General features: G+C 43.3%; 1 protein-coding gene across 1 annotated transcript in view; it reads right to left on the bottom strand.

Moving 5' to 3' along the window:
* Positions 1 to 18277, bottom strand: part of Cltrn (collectrin, amino acid transport regulator) — a 32868-nt gene extending 14591 nt beyond the window's left edge. Inside the window, exons 1-4 of the mRNA XM_003463030.5 lie at positions 18077 to 18277; positions 17713 to 17771; positions 14698 to 14783; positions 1002 to 1115 (exon numbers count right to left, since the gene is read on the bottom strand). Of these exons, the coding sequence (XP_003463078.1) occupies positions 1002 to 1115; positions 14698 to 14783; positions 17713 to 17771; positions 18077 to 18134 (317 nt within the window). The 5' untranslated portion in view covers positions 18135 to 18277. The remainder of the gene's footprint in view (positions 1 to 1001; positions 1116 to 14697; positions 14784 to 17712; positions 17772 to 18076) is intronic.
* Between the last annotated feature and the right edge of the window lie 853 nt (positions 18278 to 19130).

Raw genomic sequence — 19130 nt, forward strand, 5'->3', positions numbered from 1 at the left:
ATTGCACATTAATTGAAAGCAAAACAAATGGCATTCTGTTGCTTCTTGAAAGTAAAAATTTAGCTTCACTTTTGAAAGTTAGTTATGATCCCATGGAGTGAAGGGGAATAACTAGCAGGAAAAAAATTGTGAAAGACCGAAAACAGGCAAAAAGAAGATTACTGGACTTCTTACTAAGTGTCCTGCCTAATGCATATTTCTGGACAATTTGCACATGGCATTGTCTGAGCTATCTTGAAAATCTCTAATTTCTAGAAAAATAGAATAATGTAAATGTTTTTGTCCATAGAAAAACAAATGAAGGCCAGGGATTTAGCTCAACAGCATAAGCTCCTGCCTGGCAAATGCAAGGTCTAGAGTTCAACCCCTGGAATGAAAAGAAAGAAAGAAAAGAAAAGAAAAGAAAAGAGAAAGAAAACAAATCAAATGAATTGGATCTGGTGGAACAATTGATCACTAGCTGACAGATACACAGATGCATTTGTTAATGAATTTCCATCACTCCTCAGCCCTTGAAGTGTCCTTTAAAAATCTTTTAACATGGCCAAGTGTGGTGGCGTACTCCTGCAATCCCAGCACTCAGGAGGCTGAGGCAGGAGGATCCTTGCAAGTTCAAGACCAGCTTGGGCTACAAAGTGAACCCAAGGCCAGCCTGAACTGCATAATGAGACCCTGTCTCAAAAAGATAAAAAATGTTTTAACATTTTCCTGGTTCCTTCATTAACTGAGATAATAAAATCTTCTAACAGTATTCAGTTTTAATTTATATGATTAACGATTTTATTTTTAATTTTTAAAATTATCTTTTAAAGGTTAAGGCTATATGGTGACTGCAAAGGATTAACCTTACTTATTCCTAATAGAAATAAGATGAAATCTTTGACATCTTAATCAATAAATCGTGTGTGGAATAGAGTGAAAATGAGACATCAGTATTGAAAACCGTTGAGTTAATCAACAAGTTGACTGACCAGTAGAGGGCGCATTTAGGGGGGGTTTACCTTATGGCCGATTGTACTTCATTAGCCGGAAGAGTATGATTTTTGGACGGGTCTGTAACCACAAACCAGAATGACACCCTCTGGGTTACATTGCAAAGTAGAACATGGGAAATTCTGCAGACAATGGAAAGAAAAAAATACATTAGAAGAATAGTATCCCAAAGCAGATCTGGCAGCACACACTTGCAATCCCAGCTGCATAAGAGGCCAAGGTAGGAGGTCAAGTCCAACCTGAGCAACTTGGCAAGACCTTGTCTCAAAACAACATCAAAAAAGCTGAGAATGTAGCTCAGTGGCAAGTACGACGCATTAGATTAGTCCCCAGTACTGTAAACCAAAATGGTAAATTACAAATAGTATGACACTGTTCACTCTGGTGCACTTGCTATCCTACGATGTATCTTAAATCTCGAAAGAATTGTATTTAACGCTTGAAGGAATACGGCAGGAAAAAATGATATAGGAAATTGTAATTGTTTCAAAATCACGTGCTTGCTCATCACTCACCCCCAAAGGAATCTGCCCCCCACCAGTTTAAAGAAAGAATTCGGCAGTGCAAAGCAGTAGGAATTTCCTTCACCATCATGTATTGTATTGGCCTCTCAGTTTCCTCAATACTTGGTCTCTCTCTGAACCACAGAAGCCTACGTTTCCCGATGGCCTGTTTTGGTGTCCTGCCTATGTAGCCCTTTCAGAATCAGAATCTCTTCAGCAAATTCTTGATTTAATACTTGATCGATTTGCTTCTGCTGCTGCACCTCTCCTTTCCCAGCCCTGGGACCACCCCAGGAGGTGAATTCTGTGTGTACTTTTTTAAACTTTTATTTTATTTTTATTCTGGTCTTTCTGAGACAGGCTCTCAATATACGGTTCGGGCTGGCCTCAAGCTCACTTTGTAGCCTAGGCTTGTCTGGAATTCTCAGCGATCCCCCTGCCTCAGCCTCCAGCGGACTGGGATTCCAGGCATGTGCCACTACACCCAGCTTCTGCACGTGCTTTTGAGGAAAAAGTTCTCAAGAATGGTTGTTTTATATCACCTTGGACAGATCTCCACACTTTTTTAATTCTACGCTTTTCACCTGCAGGTTGGAACTAACCACTGGCTATATTCAGTACGCATGAATTACCAGTAAAAAGTGAAAAAGAGAGAAACGGCATCAGCGCCCATAAAGAGAAGCATCTTTACAAGACGGCGTGAAGATTGAAAATGATAGGACAAGCCGCGTAAAATCGCACGGCCAATGGAAGCGCGCAAACCCTGGACGTCCTGGGCCGTTTCGTTAGTCGCTACATTGTAAAGAGTGGCGCGCACGGGGGCCGAGCAACAACGGCCCCCTCTGTCTGTCTCTCCGGCTCCACGTGAGGCGCTCCCGCCCACCCAGCACGGCGTGGGGGGCGTGGGGGCCGGAGCGCCTTGGTCGCGTCCGCGCTCTGTGGAACGCATGGGACATCGCGGCCACCGTCGCGCCTGGTGGCCCCCCAGGGCCCCGCGCGCCTGGCACTGCCCGCCGGGAACCCAAAGGTCGACGCAGCCCGCGTTCCACCGTCGCGCTGCGCCTCAGGCCATGGCCGCTCGTCGTCCGGCGACGCTGCCGCCTGAGAGCCACATGGCGACGCCCCGGAGGGGGCCCGCGGCGCGGGCCACTCGTCGTCCGACGACCCCACCGACGGACAGCCACCCCGAGAGCTACATGGAGACGCCCCGGAGGGGGCCCGCGGCCCGGGCCGCTCGTCGTCCTGCGACCCCGCCGATGGACAGCCACCCCGAGAGCCTCATGGCGACGCCCCGGAGGGGGCCCGCGGCCCGGGCCGCTCGTTGTCCTGCGACCCCACCGCCGGACAGCCACCCCGAGAGCCTCATGGCGACGCCCCGGAGGGGGCCCGCGGCCTGGCCCGCTCGTTGTCCTGCGACCCCACCGACGGACAGCCACCCCGAGAGCCACATGGCGACGCCCCGGAGGGGGCCCGCGGCCTGGCCCGCTCGTTGTCCTCCGACCCCGCCGCCCGAGAGCCACATGGAGACGCCCCGGACGGGGCCCGCGGCGCGACCCGCCTCGCAGAGACGCGCTCCCCGCCGCCGAGGCTCCCGCACAGCCGCGGCCTCGGCCACCGCCGCCCCCGGCGTCCTCGTCATGGCGTGGGAGGCCCCGGCCCAGGCGGCCGCCGCGCCGCCCCAGGCCGTCGTCTGTGCCGGCCCGCTGCAGGGGCCGGAGGGCCCGATGCCTCCGAGCCCGGGCGCCGTGCAGGCCGCCCTGCCCGGCCTGCAGCTCGCCTTCGCGCTGAGCTCCTTCCACTTGCAGGAGCCGCTGGCCGTGGCCCGCCAGGGCCCCCAACACCCCGAAGCCGCCGACTCGATGGGCCACGCAGCCTCGCGGCCGCTGAGCTCCACACTCGCCTCGGAGAGGCCGCAGCCCAAAAGAAGGAAGAAGAGCGGCACGCAGCGCCAGTCCGCCTTCCAGCCGGTGCAGGGCAGACACGGAGAGACCCGCGCCTTCGTGCCCAGGCAGGGGCCGCTCAACCTGCCCCCGCTGGACCTGCACCCGCCATTCAACTTCATGAGCTGCCCGGAATGCTGCCCAGGATGCTGCACCAGCTACGCCAGGCCAGAGCAAGGCCTCCTCCTGGCCACTACCGCCGCTGCCGCCACCGCTGCCCCTGCTTCGCTGCAAGTCACCCAGCAGCAGGCTGCCCAGCTGCAAGCCACCCCAATGCAAGTTGCGCAGCTGCAGGCTGCCCAACTGCAAGCCGCCCAGATGCAAGTCGCCCAGCTGCAAGCTGCCTCGCTGCAACTTGCCCATATGCAAGCTGCCCCGCTGCAAGTCGCGCAGCTGCAAGTCGCCCAGCTGCGAATCGCCCCGCTGCAAGCCACTCTGCCCCTGCTGCCATACTGGGTGCCTCATGCTTTCCTGGCCTTGCCAGGGCCTAGCCTCAGGCCTGTGCCGCAGGCACCCTGTTTCTCCCAGCCTGTGCAGCCTGCCAGGGCCCCCAGGCCCCCAAGAATGAGGGTCCTGGCACCTCCGTCCTCTTCTCAGGCCCGGGGCTCCTCACCACCACCACCACCACCACCATAGGAGCCACGCGGCCAGCAGGCCACAGGAGACAGCGGATGTCTCCTCTCCCTGTGCTGGGAGCTCACACTACAGAAGAGCAGAAGATTACCCCTAGGACCACTGCGACCCACCCCCTCCATCCCACCCCCTCCATCCCACCCATGCCCAATTGCTCTACTTCAGTGGTCTTTCTTGTGCTATGTAATAAGAGCATAATAAAAGCAGAGTTTTAGCAGCCTAAATGTGGTCATTTTCTTGGCTTCTGCACTGTGGCACTCTTGCCATGTGGGGCCATAGCATTCTTTGTGGCTGGGACTGGGTTTTTTCTGTGAGGGTTGGAGCTGCAGCCTAGGCCTGTCACCAGTAGGTGCTGGGAGCACAAGTGCTCTTGTCATGACCACCAGCCTCTCCAGGCACTGCCAACTAATCCCTAGTGTGAAGAGGTTAAAACACACACACACACACACACACACACACACACACACACTAGGGAAGAACCACCGAGCATCACTGACCTCTACTGGTGAGAAACAGGCTGAGTCTCCCAAAAGATGCAGTTTTATATGTATCAAAGATTCACAACTGAACAAAGTAAGGTGGTGGGTGCTTGCCAATAAATATTTCCACCTTGTTGGGGATGAGGGACTATTTCCACCCATTTTATGTAGAGTGCTTTAGGTTTTGAATCCTTCCTGTTATGTGGACTTACAAAATGCCAAACTGTTAAAAAGGAACTGTTGTAAACCTTTCAAATTTGGCAAACCATAAAAGTTAAATAATACCAAGTGCTGGTAAAAAGGCATGTAATTGGAACCCCCAGGCAATGCTATAGGAACAAGTAAATCCAGGCACTCTGCAGCAGCAGCTGGGGAGTGTTTACAGAGGAATGTGTGACTATCAGAAATTCTTGTGCACCCAGATACCAGTGAGTATATTCTTTGCAGCACTCCTCATCATGGCAGAGATCTGGAACAACCTAAATGTCCATCAATAGGGGAATGGATAAAGAAAGCTTGGGTGTACTATTCCATAGATTAAAAGAAAACTTTAATTTAATTCCAAAGTGCAGCAAATCAGGCCAGATAATTCTAAATTGTGCAAATGCTCTGGGCAGAGTAGGATATTTACCAGCAAACCTGGCTTCTGCTCACTAGTTATCATTAGTACTACCTCTACTTATGACCATCAAAAGTGTCTCCAGGCATCAGCAAATATCCCCTAAGGGACAAAATCACCCCCTGTGCAAACTACTGAATTAGAACTACCTATTCTTAAATAAAACTACCAATCAAAGTATACCAACAAGTAAAAATGATAGAACGTGGAATACTATGTATAGTGCATGCCATTTACACGAATTAACAAACACAAGATAGTATTCTGGGCATAATAGAGGAGGCCAGAGAGCAGGTGTTGTGTCATTTGGTTACTCTGGCCTGCGTTGTTCTTTGTATCTAAAGCCTCTTCACATGACTCTCCAAGCATGTCTTTCATAGTAATCCCTGTCAGAGAAAGTCAAAGAATACAATTCTAAATAAAGCAAATTCCCTTTCTCATGAGTTTGCTTTCTAAGGGGGTGGAGACAGAAGAAAAACAGATAAATTAAGACAAGTCCTATAACAGAAAATAAAGCAGTAGAGGGATGCAGGCAATTCCATCAACACAACTCTGCCCCTCACTGCTCTCCTATGTCCCCGTTACCACTCCTTATCATGAATTTAACTTCAGTAAATCCTGAACTTATAGACAAGTTCTGTTCTGGGAGAATTGTGAGTCAGATTCATTCGTAAGCTGACAAAGTGAGTCTTATATGTACACTTCTGAAAGATCTCAACTCGAATGTTAGTAAAGTTGGGGACTTACTGTTCTTTAAATTTATTCAAAGCCACTAGCACATCCAATTGGGGAAAACCAAAAAATGCCTCCAGACATTTCCAAACATCCTCGGGACTGGTAAAGGGACAAAATCTCACAAAATTGAGAACACAGGAATCACTCTGTATTATCTTAGTAACAATTTGTAAATTTAAATCTTTTTCCAAATTAAATACACACACAAGTATAGTGTCCGTCAGCTATTTTAAAAGTTGTCTGGGCACAATAAAATTATCTCAAGACAAAAACTGAGCAATGTTATAAAAACAGTTCTTGGGGCCTGGGGTTTAGCTCAGGGGCTGGCATAAGTGAATGCTTGGCAAATGCAAATTCATGAGTTTGATCTCCACTACAAAAAAAAAAAGTTCTTGCTAACTTGATAAAGATAATAGATGCATACTTAGAAAATAAGAAAAAGCTGTACTCAAGTGCAAAATATTGGCATCTAGCAGCAGAAGGATGGTCTTACTAATTACTTTAAATGTTAGCTTTGGTACATAGTCAAACATTCACAGTATGTATTAGAAAGCCTCTCACTGCCCTAGAGTCTTAAGAAGCACTATATCAGCCAGGTACAACGGTGCAGAACTACACCTCAGCTACTCAGGAGGCTGAGGCAGAAGGGTTACAAGAGAGAGATCATAGACAAGGGTTACAAGAGAGAGATCAGAGACAACTCACACACAGACACCCCCTGTCTCTTGCCACATAATGTCTTGTACCACATTGGAACAATGCCAACAAGAAGAGCATTACCAGATGTGGGGCCTCAACCTTAGACCTCTAGAACCGTACGCTAAAATAAATTTCTTTTCTTTATAAAGCAGCTATCTCTGGAATTTCATTATAGTAAGACAAAAAAAAAAAGACTAATAGAAAAAGTTAATAGCTTTAGCTGCTGGAATCTTCCTCAACAGAAAAATATTTTGTATCCTTCTTATACAGTGATACAACTCCTCTAATATTTTAAGTAAAGAAAAAAGTAATCCAATTTTCCACAAATGTTGATCAGGCAACTATAATTGAAGAGATATGCTTGTATTTTGGTTAAATACAGTCCCAAAACTAGAATTAATAAGTCCATTTCTTGAAGTAGCAAGATTATAGGAAAGGAGCCAGGGGAGATATGCCCTGCTTTGAAGACATACATGAAGCAAAGGTAGTACTTAAAATGGAGACACAACTGTAGGCTGGGACTTACTACTTGCATGGGTGATGATCTAAGAAAGTAACTGATGTCATAGGGCATGGAAAATCAGCAATTAGGAGCTACCTACTATTGCCACCCATGCCATGTCAACAGTGGGAACAGACTACTATGAAAGAAGAGGCAATAGGGGGCGTTTCATGTCACTATGCACAGCCCCTGGCTTAAGAGCCAGAAAGTTAAGCATACTTCATTCAGTCATAAATATTACTAAGAGCTAATCTTGATTAGGCAATATGGGTAGGGGTGTTTGGTAAGAGTTCCCACTAATGGGGCTGGGGATTTAGCTCAGCGGCATAAGCTCCTGCTTTGCAAGCAGGCAGTCGTGAGTTCGATCCCTGGTACCGATAAAAAACCGAAAAAGAAAAAAAAAAAAAAAAAAAAAAAGAGTTCCCACTAATAAGGCATTTAGATTCCATAAACATTCCCCTAATGCCAGGATTAGGGATACTAAGACCCTTAAAAACCAAAAGAAGTATCTACAGCCCACCAGAATATTAAAATCCAAAGTAGAAGCAAATGACTCTCAAAATATCAGAATTTGTACACAATCCCAGGTCTCATCTGGGGATAGACCCAAGACATGAGGAGAGTAATGGGCCCTGAGATTTTATGTGGTTTGTTCAAAGTCTTTGTCAGGAGGGTCTTCTCTGTTTTAAACTCCCTGGTTTCTAAGCAAAGAGCACTTTGTTTTATTTTACCAGCTGTACCTCACCATAAAGACTATCAAATAGTCTGTGATACCACTTGTAATACAAAAGACTCTTCTGAGCCATGAGGACAAGGTCCAAGTCTGTCTGCTGTTGTGAGCTCCTTGACTCCTGAAGGGAGACCCATGAGAGCCTTCAGGGATTGTGAAATGAATGGGTGAATGAAATAAGCTTAACATATGATCGTTTATGGAATTTGCCCCTGAAAGACCCTGTTTAAAAAAATAATAATTTGAGCAGGGGCTGCAATAAGAAATATAAGGAGCGCATGAGAGAGAAAGATTACTGCTGAAAGATTATTGCTGAAACTTACCCTACTCACACACAAATACAGTATATAACTGTAACATAAGTAACACAATATCCAAAATGAAATAAGAATTCCAAATGGGCTGTAGGTTGGGGTAGCCAAAGGAAAGTGAAAATGGAGAGGAATAACCCTAAAAAGGAAATGACACGAAGAATAATTTTGGAAAGTTTAGTAGTTAATTTAGTAAGGAACCAAATGATATCAAATCCTTCCAGCTATAAATTATGTACAAGTGAAACTTCTCCATGGCCTTTCTTCCAAATAGGACTATACTGAATGTCCTTCAAGATTTCAACAGAATGGAAAACTAATCAACCATTAAGTACTTACAGAGCTAAGCATGTCCTTTTAAATGTGTGTTTTGAGGCTAGGAATGCACCTCAGTGGTAGAATGCATGCTTACTATGCAGGAGACTCTGGGTTCAATCTCCGGTACGAAAAACAATAACGTGTTTTGATGTAATAAGTATATTAAAATGCAATTAGCATGACTAAGTACAAATCCAACATTTTCAAGACTTTCAATATGGATGAATCTGATGAAAATACCTGATTTCACATTAATCATCATTTTAACCAATGCTTTTTACCAATACACCAACACATATGCAAGTGGCTTCTTCAAGCAAATCAGTAAAAAGAAGTAAAAATTGTTCTCTCCCTCCCTTTAAGTATGGGAAGCCCTAATCTGAAGGTAATTCTCTAATAATTGGCTCCAATACCATTTCTCATCAATGAGGCCGGACAAAGCCAATGGTATCCAAGGGATGGTAAGAATCAAGCTCTTGTTTCTGGAAATCAGAAAAACTAAATGGAAGCTGGACTGCTGTTTTACAAGCATAAGACCATTAATCCCCTTACGTTACCATGGATACAAGAGCATACTGTTCCTTTTGAGATCACAAGACGGATTCATGAATAATAAAGCAGAGGAAGAAATCCATTACATGCCCTATACTATTTCACTCAGAAAGAGAAATCCATGCTTGAGTTATAAATCTACCTCTATTAAAAATAAAAATGATCTGAAAACCAAAACTTGAGTAAACTACATAGATAAATTTCTCATTTCATTTGAAAAATAGATTAAACTTCAAACTCAAGTCATAACTTCCTTAGAAATTATTTAAAACATTTAAGTCTTGTGAAACTGTTTTTAGCAAATCTGCCCTAAATTATATTATCAATAACTGAAAATACCCTGTTGCCATTGTCAATCCAATTCTCAACAAAAGCTCAAATACCCTAATTTAAAGAAACCAGAACTTTCTCTTAAAATATTCCCCCAACTTTCATCCATTGTACTTCTACGAAAATTCAGTGAATGCCAAGAAAACCATTTGTGAACATTTGTAAATAATTTTGGAAAGCATTCCGTGGTTCCTATCACATTTAGCCCATCTGCCCATAATGTCTCCCATATCCAGGTTCATGGAGCACTGTGGGTCCTGGTTTATGCATCATTTTAGTCTCAGTGTCCAGTACATACTAGGCTTTCAATGAAGCTTGCAGTACAATGAAGATCTGACCTCTTGACCACCATAAAGGAAGAAGTACGTGTTTCCCACAGCATTGCCTGGAGCCGCTCTGTCAGCTCTTTCCTCCTCAGCTCCCCACAGCATCTGCAGCACATAGATGGCACAGCCTTCCTGTCACTTCCAGCTACCACAGCATTCAGGCCAGTCTAATCAGCACTGCCTTCCCGCCTCTCACACGCAGCTGCTCTCCTTCCAGCACTTCTGGCCCAAGCAGGGGCCCTGAGAGGTGGGCTCCAGCCCTTCACCCTCCTCACTGCAACCTTTCCCTCCCCCCTGCTTCCTTCTTGCTCATTTACAAGTGGGAAAGGGAGGCTGGAGATCAGACACATAACAAAAGGCAAAGTTTTCTGTTGTTGACTGAGGTCCTTCCAGGGCTGCCCTTTGCTGTCAGTGGTCCTTGGGAATGCTGGGCACCAGAGGCTCTTTGTTCAGCGCTCCTGTGGGGCCCTCGGGGCCCTCTCCGGACACCCCTGCACCGCATGTTCCCGACATGGGTGTTGCGCTCTCACCCACCTCTTGCGTCCCCTTGGCTCGCCCTCCAGTGGTCCAACTCCAGCCTTGCTCCACTGCCTTGCCTTGCCTTGCCTTGCCCTGCAGTTGGTTCTCAGCCCAGGAGGCAATGACTCCATTCAGTTCCCCCAGGAAGCCTCCTCTTGGCCCTGGGAATACATGCAGGTGCAGACTGCTGAGAGCCGCCCCCTCACCTCAACAGCAGACTGCTCCAGCCACCCTGCCATATGTGGACTTCTCCAGCTGAGAGGACAGCGCCAGAGGCTAGCACCCAGCTACCCTCACAGTGACTGCACACACCATCCCAGACTGCAGCGCTTCCACTGCTGTTCTGGTGGCCACTTGAGGCAACGCTGAGAATACCTGCAAGTTGGGGAACATCTAGCCAGGAAATAAGATGCCGGTCTCCACTTTAATACACAACTCCACCCTCGATAAGCAGTTCTCTGCCTGGTTTAAGGTAACCAGGCAAACAAACGAGGAAATCACTCAAAATACATCCTCATGCTATGGAACTGCAGTTCATACAAGCAGTCTGCATGTATCCAGCTGTCCACACCTCAAAAGGCTATACTGGTGCCCATACTCAGAAAGGCATTGTGGGCCCTGCCCTGGGCACAAGGGGTGGGAATGCCACAGTCCTCTCTGCAAGCTCACACCCTCTGCCTCTCTGACCCTCTTAGAGAACCCCTTAGGTTCTCCTCCACTGCCTGGCCAGGGAGATGGTACCCTGAGCAGATGGGCTCTGAAGCAAGTCCTAAATGCACTCAGCCAGGGCCTCTTTGTAGAAATCACCTTCTCCTTCTTAGCCAGTCAAGGCCATGCTGCAGAAAGTGCCACAAGTAGGTTTCCAAGCCTGAAGAGGCCTCCTCAGGAGACAAAGAACTCTGTGAGACTGGTGATGGTCAAACTTGAAATGACAGACATTGTAGGAAGGACTGAGTTAAAGGTGGGATAAAAATGAGAGTATTTATCACTGGCTAAATTAGTTGAATATTTTTATTTTTAGTTCAATTTGTTTTATTCTTTGTGCTAAACAGCATCTTCAAAGTCTGCAGTATTTGTGGTTAATCAGTGAGGGAGAAAACAGCAATAAACAACCAGTGTGCAAGATTTGGTTCTGGAAACCACCATAGAAAAGTTATTTACTACATTCCAGACTTCACTCTGTACATGTGGCCACAAGAGAGCTTTTATAGTCAAAATGTTTTAAAACTGACCCACAAGTCAAGATCCTGTTGTCTTCCATTGATCTACCATACTAGAAAGAAGAGCCTCTCTGCAAAGTGACTTTCAATCTTATCTTGTACTATGTGCTACCCTTTCCTATAGGAGAAGTCAGTTCATGTAGAAATACAGCCTTCTTTAGGGCCATGTATGTAGAAACTATCCGGCATGTGGATAATCTAAACATAACTTAAACATTATTGTAAACATATCTGTCCAAAATTCCTCTCTCTGACAGCAGCATGGCCAAGATTCATACAATTCCTTATAGCAAAACACTACTGACCCTTGATTTAGTTTTATACATTTTAATATTTATAACTGACAATAAAAGCTTTTATAGGATGCCTAATTCCAAGTAAAACACCTTTCCAATAAGCTAGATGAGATATACATGGACTCCTACAATATTCCAGGCTCAGAAGGACAATATTCCAAAGGTGAATTCCTCAAAATTAATCTGAAATGTTACCTACTTAACTAATTTTTTTTTTTTTATCAGTACCGGGGATTGAACTCATGACCACCTGCTTGCAGGGCAGGTGCTAATGCCGCTGAGCTAAATCCCCAGCCCCTTAACTAAATTTTTTAAGAATGAAAACGTTTGATTTAAAATAATCACGTACCAAGTAAAACATAGGTGGTTAGTGGAAATAACAGTGCCATGAATACAGCAATGTATAAAATCTGATTATGAGAAGAGGTAGCAGGCAACGTAAGACAGTACTTGAGTTAGCAATGTAAGACAAGAGACTTTTTTCCCTTTTCCAATTTTTTGTAATGTTATCACCTTATTTTTATCAAAAAAAAGTTATAAATAGCTGTGGAAAGAATGCCATAGTTTAATGTTATAAAATAAAAGTAAATGTATTTTTCTAAATACATTTATAAAACAGGAAAGGGAAAACTTTTACCTTACCATATATAGTCTCTTTAATTTTTTAATCATGTAACTATATTACCTACAATATATGTTATTAAAATATAGGTGGGTATGTACACAAAAACACATATATTATGTGTTTGTTATGCTTTCTCAAATTCCACTGTTCTGTTTTATTCTTTATATTTAATGCCCATGCATCAGATACCTCAAGTTGGACGGAAACAAATAGTTGTAATCCTCTCCACCAGGCTCTAAATCATTGTACAAATCTGAGAAGAATGAAACAGATAGGAAACCAAAACAAAAGGCTAGGATATGGCTATAGCCACCAGGCAAATTTTTTTGTTTACTTTAGAAAATCCTGAAATGAAACACCCCCCACAGACACACACTGTCTCAGGTAAACTGAGGCGGGTAGTGTCATGTGCTGGAGGAATATGCAAGATATTTAACATCTCCTCTGATATGTCTAAATGCTTCTGAGCTGTCAGGCGGCAAGCACAGCCTTGGAGGTATGTGTAGCACCTAAGTGAAGGCAGGGTTCTGTATTTAGCTGAACATCAGCATTCCTGGAATGCCTGATGGAGGTTGGGGGGAAGGGCAAGCTAACTCTCAAGAAGAAACAAACTCACACTCCGGTTGTTACCATTCCAGCTCACCAGTCAGAGAAGTTATTTCAGCTCTCAAGAAGAGGAAGGAGGGACTGATTAGAAAGACCAGGAATGTTACCCTAACCACAAATTGAAAAGGCAGGAAACACCATAAAGAGAGAAGGTTCCTTCAGAAGAACAGGGAAAAAATGTGAAACTATATAAAGTTATACCAAGTGTTTTTAAGAAAACCAGGTGCTATGATAGATACCAGCTATCCATAGTATTTCATTTATTTCCAAAATGAAAGTAGAGTTCTTCACTATTTCTCTGTAAGAGAAAACATCTAGAATATATACAGAATTTTAAAAAACCAAGTCCCTCAAATTCAAAGACCCAATACAAAAATGGGCAGCTGAGATAAATACACAATTCTCAGATGAAAATGTACAAATGGCAGATAAATATGTGAAAAAATGCTCAATATCATTGGTCGTTAAAGAAGTACAAATTAAAACACTGAGATTCCGTCTCACCAAAGAAAGAATGGCTATCATCAAGAAATCAACCAATAAAAAGTGCTGGCAGGGCTTGGGGTAAAAGGAAACCTTCTCCACTGTTGGTGTGAGTGTAGACTGGTACACCATTGTGGAACTCAGTGTGGAGATTCCTCAAAAAACTAGGATTGGAAGTCCCACTCAATTCAGCTATTCTCCTTTTGGGCATTTTCCCAGAAGAATTAAAAACATCATGCCACAGCAATATATGGGCACCTATGTTTATAGCAGCACAATTTGTAAGAGCTAAATCTTGGTTAGAAACAACCCAAATGACCATCAACCAAGGAATGAACAAAAAAAAAGATGTGGTGTTTTCATATAATGGAGTACTACTCAGCTATAAAGAAAGATAAAATAATGGCTTTTATAGGGAAATGGATGCAACTAGAGACCATATTCACAACTGAAATAAAAACTGCATGTGTAAATATTGTATTGTCTCCCTAATGTAAGAAACTGAGAGAGTAAATAAGATCCAAAATGTACAATAAATATTACAAAAGGGAAAGAAACTGCCCAAAAGTAAAGAACAACTAGGATGGGGAGGAAAGAAGGAAGGGAAAGAATGAATATATATATGTTAAGATAATATATATTATATATATATATGCTATAATATATATGCTAAGATAATTATAATGCTAATTTAGTTCATTGAAAATAACATTTTGCAGGGCTGGGGATTTACCTCAGCAGCATAAGCGCCTGCCTTGCAAGCGCACGGTGGTGAGCTTGATCCCTGGTACCAATAAAAAAATAAAAAAGATGAAAATAACATTTTGCACTTATATTTTGTGATCAGTTTTGCATGCCTATATCTTGTAATCTGAGCATCTACTTTGAAGATAACAAGATATAGTATATTAATCATTGTTAACTTCCCCTTATTTTGTTTGAAATTCCGCATGATTATTTCTATTGGGGTTTTTCTTTTAAATAAATGTATAAAGAAAAACATGTACAAAATAGAAATTCAGAAAGCTGAAGGCATATTACTACAATTTGGAATTTATTTTTCTTCCTACCACCCCTGAGCACAGCGCACTTTTGAACATGACACCATATAAGCTGTAAGCTGAGCTACATTACAAAAGTTTTTTTTGAATGTTCCATAAAAATGAGGGCCTCTTAAAAATAGATGAATAAATTATTTTCAAGATCGAGGTTTGAAATAATGCCCTGTCTCAAATAATATTGCAAGTAATCAGTAAGGATTTTGCACCATTTGCTTACTCTGTTGTTTCTCTGTTGGGAACTTTCCTCATGGAGAAAGCCACCATTGCTCTGAAGAGATATTCTTCATTTGTATCCCAGACATACTGAAAGAGAAGAAAAACAGAAAATGTAGGACTATGGGGCAAAAAATGGCACATTAGGTGGTGAACTCATTCATCATTCTCTCTCCCTCCCCGTCCTCCTCCCCCTCCTCCTCTCACTTTCCTGTCTCTCTCCCTTCCTCTTTTCCTCCCTCCCTCTCTGCTTTCTCACACTGAACACTGGAGAACATGATAAATCAAATCTCATAATGTCTTGGGTAGATTTTCTGGGCATTCTATAATTCGTGTGTGCTTCCTATTGTAATGTCAGTAACTATGTGATACGCACTAATTGCACTTCCTTGTGCGTCAGTTAGTTCAGATTCCTTGGTTCCTTGCTTTAATAGTACATGCTTCAGGACCCTAAAATGCCCTCACTCACCTTGCTTTTTACATGTGTCTAAGAACACTCCAACTCACAGCTAGCCCCTTATTTTACGTCAATAAGCAAACAAAACTGGAGAAAGTCAAAAAACAAGGTTGGCTGTTTTAACTGTAAATTCACCATGACCTACCCAAAATTGCCTTAGGTTTCTCCATCAGTTTTTTCTCTCATGGGTCACTTGACTATTTCAAGTTCCCTATAAGCCCCTCCAGTAACAGTGTTTCTCATCACTCGCGCTCACTAGATGCTTTTCCTTTAGAATTTATAGATCCATCTCAAGACATCAATTTCAACTCCCTCATTCTCCTGATACCAAGATATTGAACTTCCTACATAGACACACACCCTACCCAACTTTTCTCCTGGAGCATTATGCTTTTATTTCTCTACTATCAATGACTATTCCTGTTGCCTCTTTTAAGAATGTCTCTACTCTGCCCTTCTCAGGATCTAAACAGCACCAATTTGCCCTCTCTTCTGTGTACTCCAATCTATCTCAGCTTATCCACCAACTTTTAACCATGATCAAGTTCTTTTCACTAACACCTCAGCAAATTGTGGCACAGATCTGTATTCTGGAAGGCTAAGGCAGGAGGATTACAAGTTCAAGTCCAGGGGCTGGGGATTTAGCTCAGCAGCGTAAGCGCCTGCCTTATAAGTGGGCAGTCATGAGTTTGATCCTCGGTACTGATAAAAAGGAAAAAGACCAAAAAAAAAAAAAAAAAAAAAAAAAAAAAAAAAACAAGTTCAAGTCCAGCTTGGGCAAGTTAGTGTAACTCTGTTTAAAATTTTAAACAGACTGTGAGGGCTGGAGATGTAGCTCAACACAAAGGCCCTGGCTTCAAGTCCCAATACCACTAAATAAATCAATAAATTCACTCAATCTTTTTTTCACCCACCTTCTGCTATCTCTCTCCCCTTCACAGCTAAAATTCTTAGTTGTCCATACTTCTGTTTCCACTCACTCCACATATTCACCACTCATTTAACTCCTTTGAATAGCTGCTTTCCAATTTCACCACCCTACAAAAACAGCTCTCTCTAAAGTTGCTACTGACTGCCACACTGCTTAATGCAATGAGTAGTTTTCCTTGGTCTCTAAACATTTGTTGCTTCTGAACGCTTCCTTCATTTTGAAACAAAAGTCCCTAAAACAGCTCACATACTCATGGCCCAGTCCCTTTCTCTCCTGGCTTATCGTGTGTCATGCCCTTCCTCCTGCCCCAGTTCCAGACACCTCACCTTCTTTCCATCTTTCATGCTTACCAAGCTCCTTCCTGTAATAACCCTGGGCATGTCCCTCTGCCTTTCCTTCTTTGGTCCACTGCTTCACTTGCCAAGGCCTTCCTATAACATTCTCAAGACTGTGCATGTATATTTGGTTTGTTGAGTATTTAATCAATAACTGGTTCTCTTACTACCGTAAGTTCCATGGGGCAAGAACAAGCCCACTGTTAGCTGTACTGCATCCCCACCATCCAGCATGGTACCTACTCTGAAGCTGCTGAAATGAAAAATCCTACACACTTGTAAAGAGTGTGGAATACACAGTCAGACTGCCTGGATTCAAACCTTACCTCTATCACTTACTGCATTAAGATGACAAAAGAGTCATTTAAATCCTTTGGACCTCCGTTCTCTCACACTTCCATTGGGAATAGGAAAATATGTACTATCATCCTCAAAAAGTAAGGGCTAAATGGGCTGGTAGAAGTGAAGTACTTAGAAGGTTAGAAAATAAATTTGGTTCTTAATAAATGCTGGCAGTTACAAGAATTATTATTCCTCAAGTAAATAATAAAATGATACACTGATGGGCTGGTCTAAAAATAGAATATCATTAAATTTCTTTAGCACTCTTTTCTGTTTTTTGTTTTGTTTTGTTTTTCGCTCAGTCATCAGTCATCTTAATATCACCTACTGGCAGGCAGGGGGAAGGGGATCTGAAAAACACACTGGGAAACCAAAACTAGAATTAGACAATACTGAATTTTACAGTGTTTATTGTTCTTATAACCACATAGGCCCTATGAGAAGTTTTGGAACTTCTATTTCATAAACATGTATTTCATATCATCACATTGATAATTAGAATTCAGATTTTATGTTACAATTGGAAAATGTTTGTGCTATGAAAGACTTCATGTAAGTAGTATCATCCCTTCTTTTTGGTGACTGGAAAACAGGTTGAAAAAATGCAAATGACCAAACAAGTGAGACACAGACCTAACCCAGTCCTGAATGCCTGATTCTGGGCCCTTTACTCCATGATGCTGGGTCCAGAGATGAAAGCTTCTAAGTTATTTGATGTAACACAAAACGTCACATAATATTTTCAAGCACACACTGCAGAGAAGTACTTTAGGAATATGCATTTCAATAACAATTTCTATTTTATGATGTTTCCTTTACTTTAAGAAAAATCAGACTTGCAGTCTTTAGAAATAATGTATGCAAGATTAAGGTTACCATGCAGAGAGGTCAATTATTAAAGTAAAATGTTATTACAGAGAAAATTTAAAATGAATGTGTAGATGCTTCACTTACTGCTTTATCTCCAAGAGCTGTTCTAATACTGAGTCTCACTTTAAAGGCATTTTCTGCATCTGCCAGAAAGAATAAAGAAAGGACAATATACAATGATAAAATCTGTTGAAACAGAGTCTGATAAATCCTAATAATTAGTGCAACTCAGATCAACAGAACAGAAAACTAAATTACCACCAAAAAACCCCTGAAAGTTTAACAGAAATCTTAGTTTAAATATTTCTTTCAAACTCATAAAGCAGTCACAGGCTCCCCTTTGCAGCCACAGCATGTGTGCAGATTGAGAAAAATAGAAGTCTTTCAGTCAATGACTTTGTCAGTGAGTTATCAATGCAATCTATTTTTAAGTTTCAAGGCTACATACCTGGCTGACAGAGTTCAGCACGGATAACCGTCACTAGGAAAAAGAGCAGCCACAACATTCTTTCAGAGTGGAAAACACAAGGAGAACTGAGGAAAAAAAAACTAACATCCACTTAAAGCTGCCTTAGCCATTCTGAAAGCCGGATTAGAGTATCAGAGAAATCGGTGAGGCACCATCTAAAAGGTTTGATAATTAACATCTATCACTTGGGTTAATACTTTCAAAGAAGCAGACTATTTCCTGTCAGTTATTTACAAAGATATGTTTGGAAAAAAGAAACAGATCCTTGTTTTTACAAAAGTCTGCTTCAAAAGAATGCTTCCTCTGTTGATAAAGTTGGAATCTCCCTCCACCCTTCTGCAGTTGTCAGATTAGGTGCCCCAAGGAAAGAATCTGGGAAGAACTGAGCCCACTATGCAGCTCTTCCTTGGCAAAAATTTTCCACCTATTCAGGCTGGCCCACCTGGTTCAGAGGTGATCTGAATCTGGGAGCAAATGTCACTCATTTCTACCTCTGATGAATAAAAGATGCACCTCCCAGAATGGCCTCACCTGACCGCACCATGCCAGGTAAACCTGCAGGACCCTTTCCATCCAACAAAGGGGATGGTTCAGCTCGGCCCTGTGGTCTGGCAGCTGTCCAAAGTCAAAGTGAGGACGTGGACAACACTGCTCCATGGAACATTCTGTGGTGCTGGGGATTTGCACCGTCTGTGCTACCCAACGTGGGAGCCACGACCCATAGGTGACAGTGGCTTTTGAAATGGGGCTGGTGGCACGGAGGGTGTGAACGCCTTGTTCAGGGTCATTTAACTGAGCTGAAGCCACCACTTGGGGCTGGTGACCCCTTGGTCAGGGCAGCTGTACAGCGTGACTGACAGCCACCTGCCACCACCTGACTTCCCTGGATTATTCCTCTACTCACACCTCGCAGTGATTACAAATCATCACACATCGCAGGACCCGAGGATCTGGTGTTGAAGTCAAGGGCAGAAGTGGTAGGCATGGACTGTGCGTCCCTTTACACACTGGGGCGCCATCCCCACCACAAGGA

This window comes from Cavia porcellus, unplaced genomic scaffold (assembly GCF_034190915.1).
Source record: "Cavia porcellus strain 051 isolate PalLab524CR breed Dunkin Hartley unplaced genomic scaffold, mCavPor4.1 scaffold_33, whole genome shotgun sequence".
Lineage (NCBI taxonomy): Eukaryota > Metazoa > Chordata > Mammalia > Rodentia > Caviidae > Cavia > Cavia porcellus.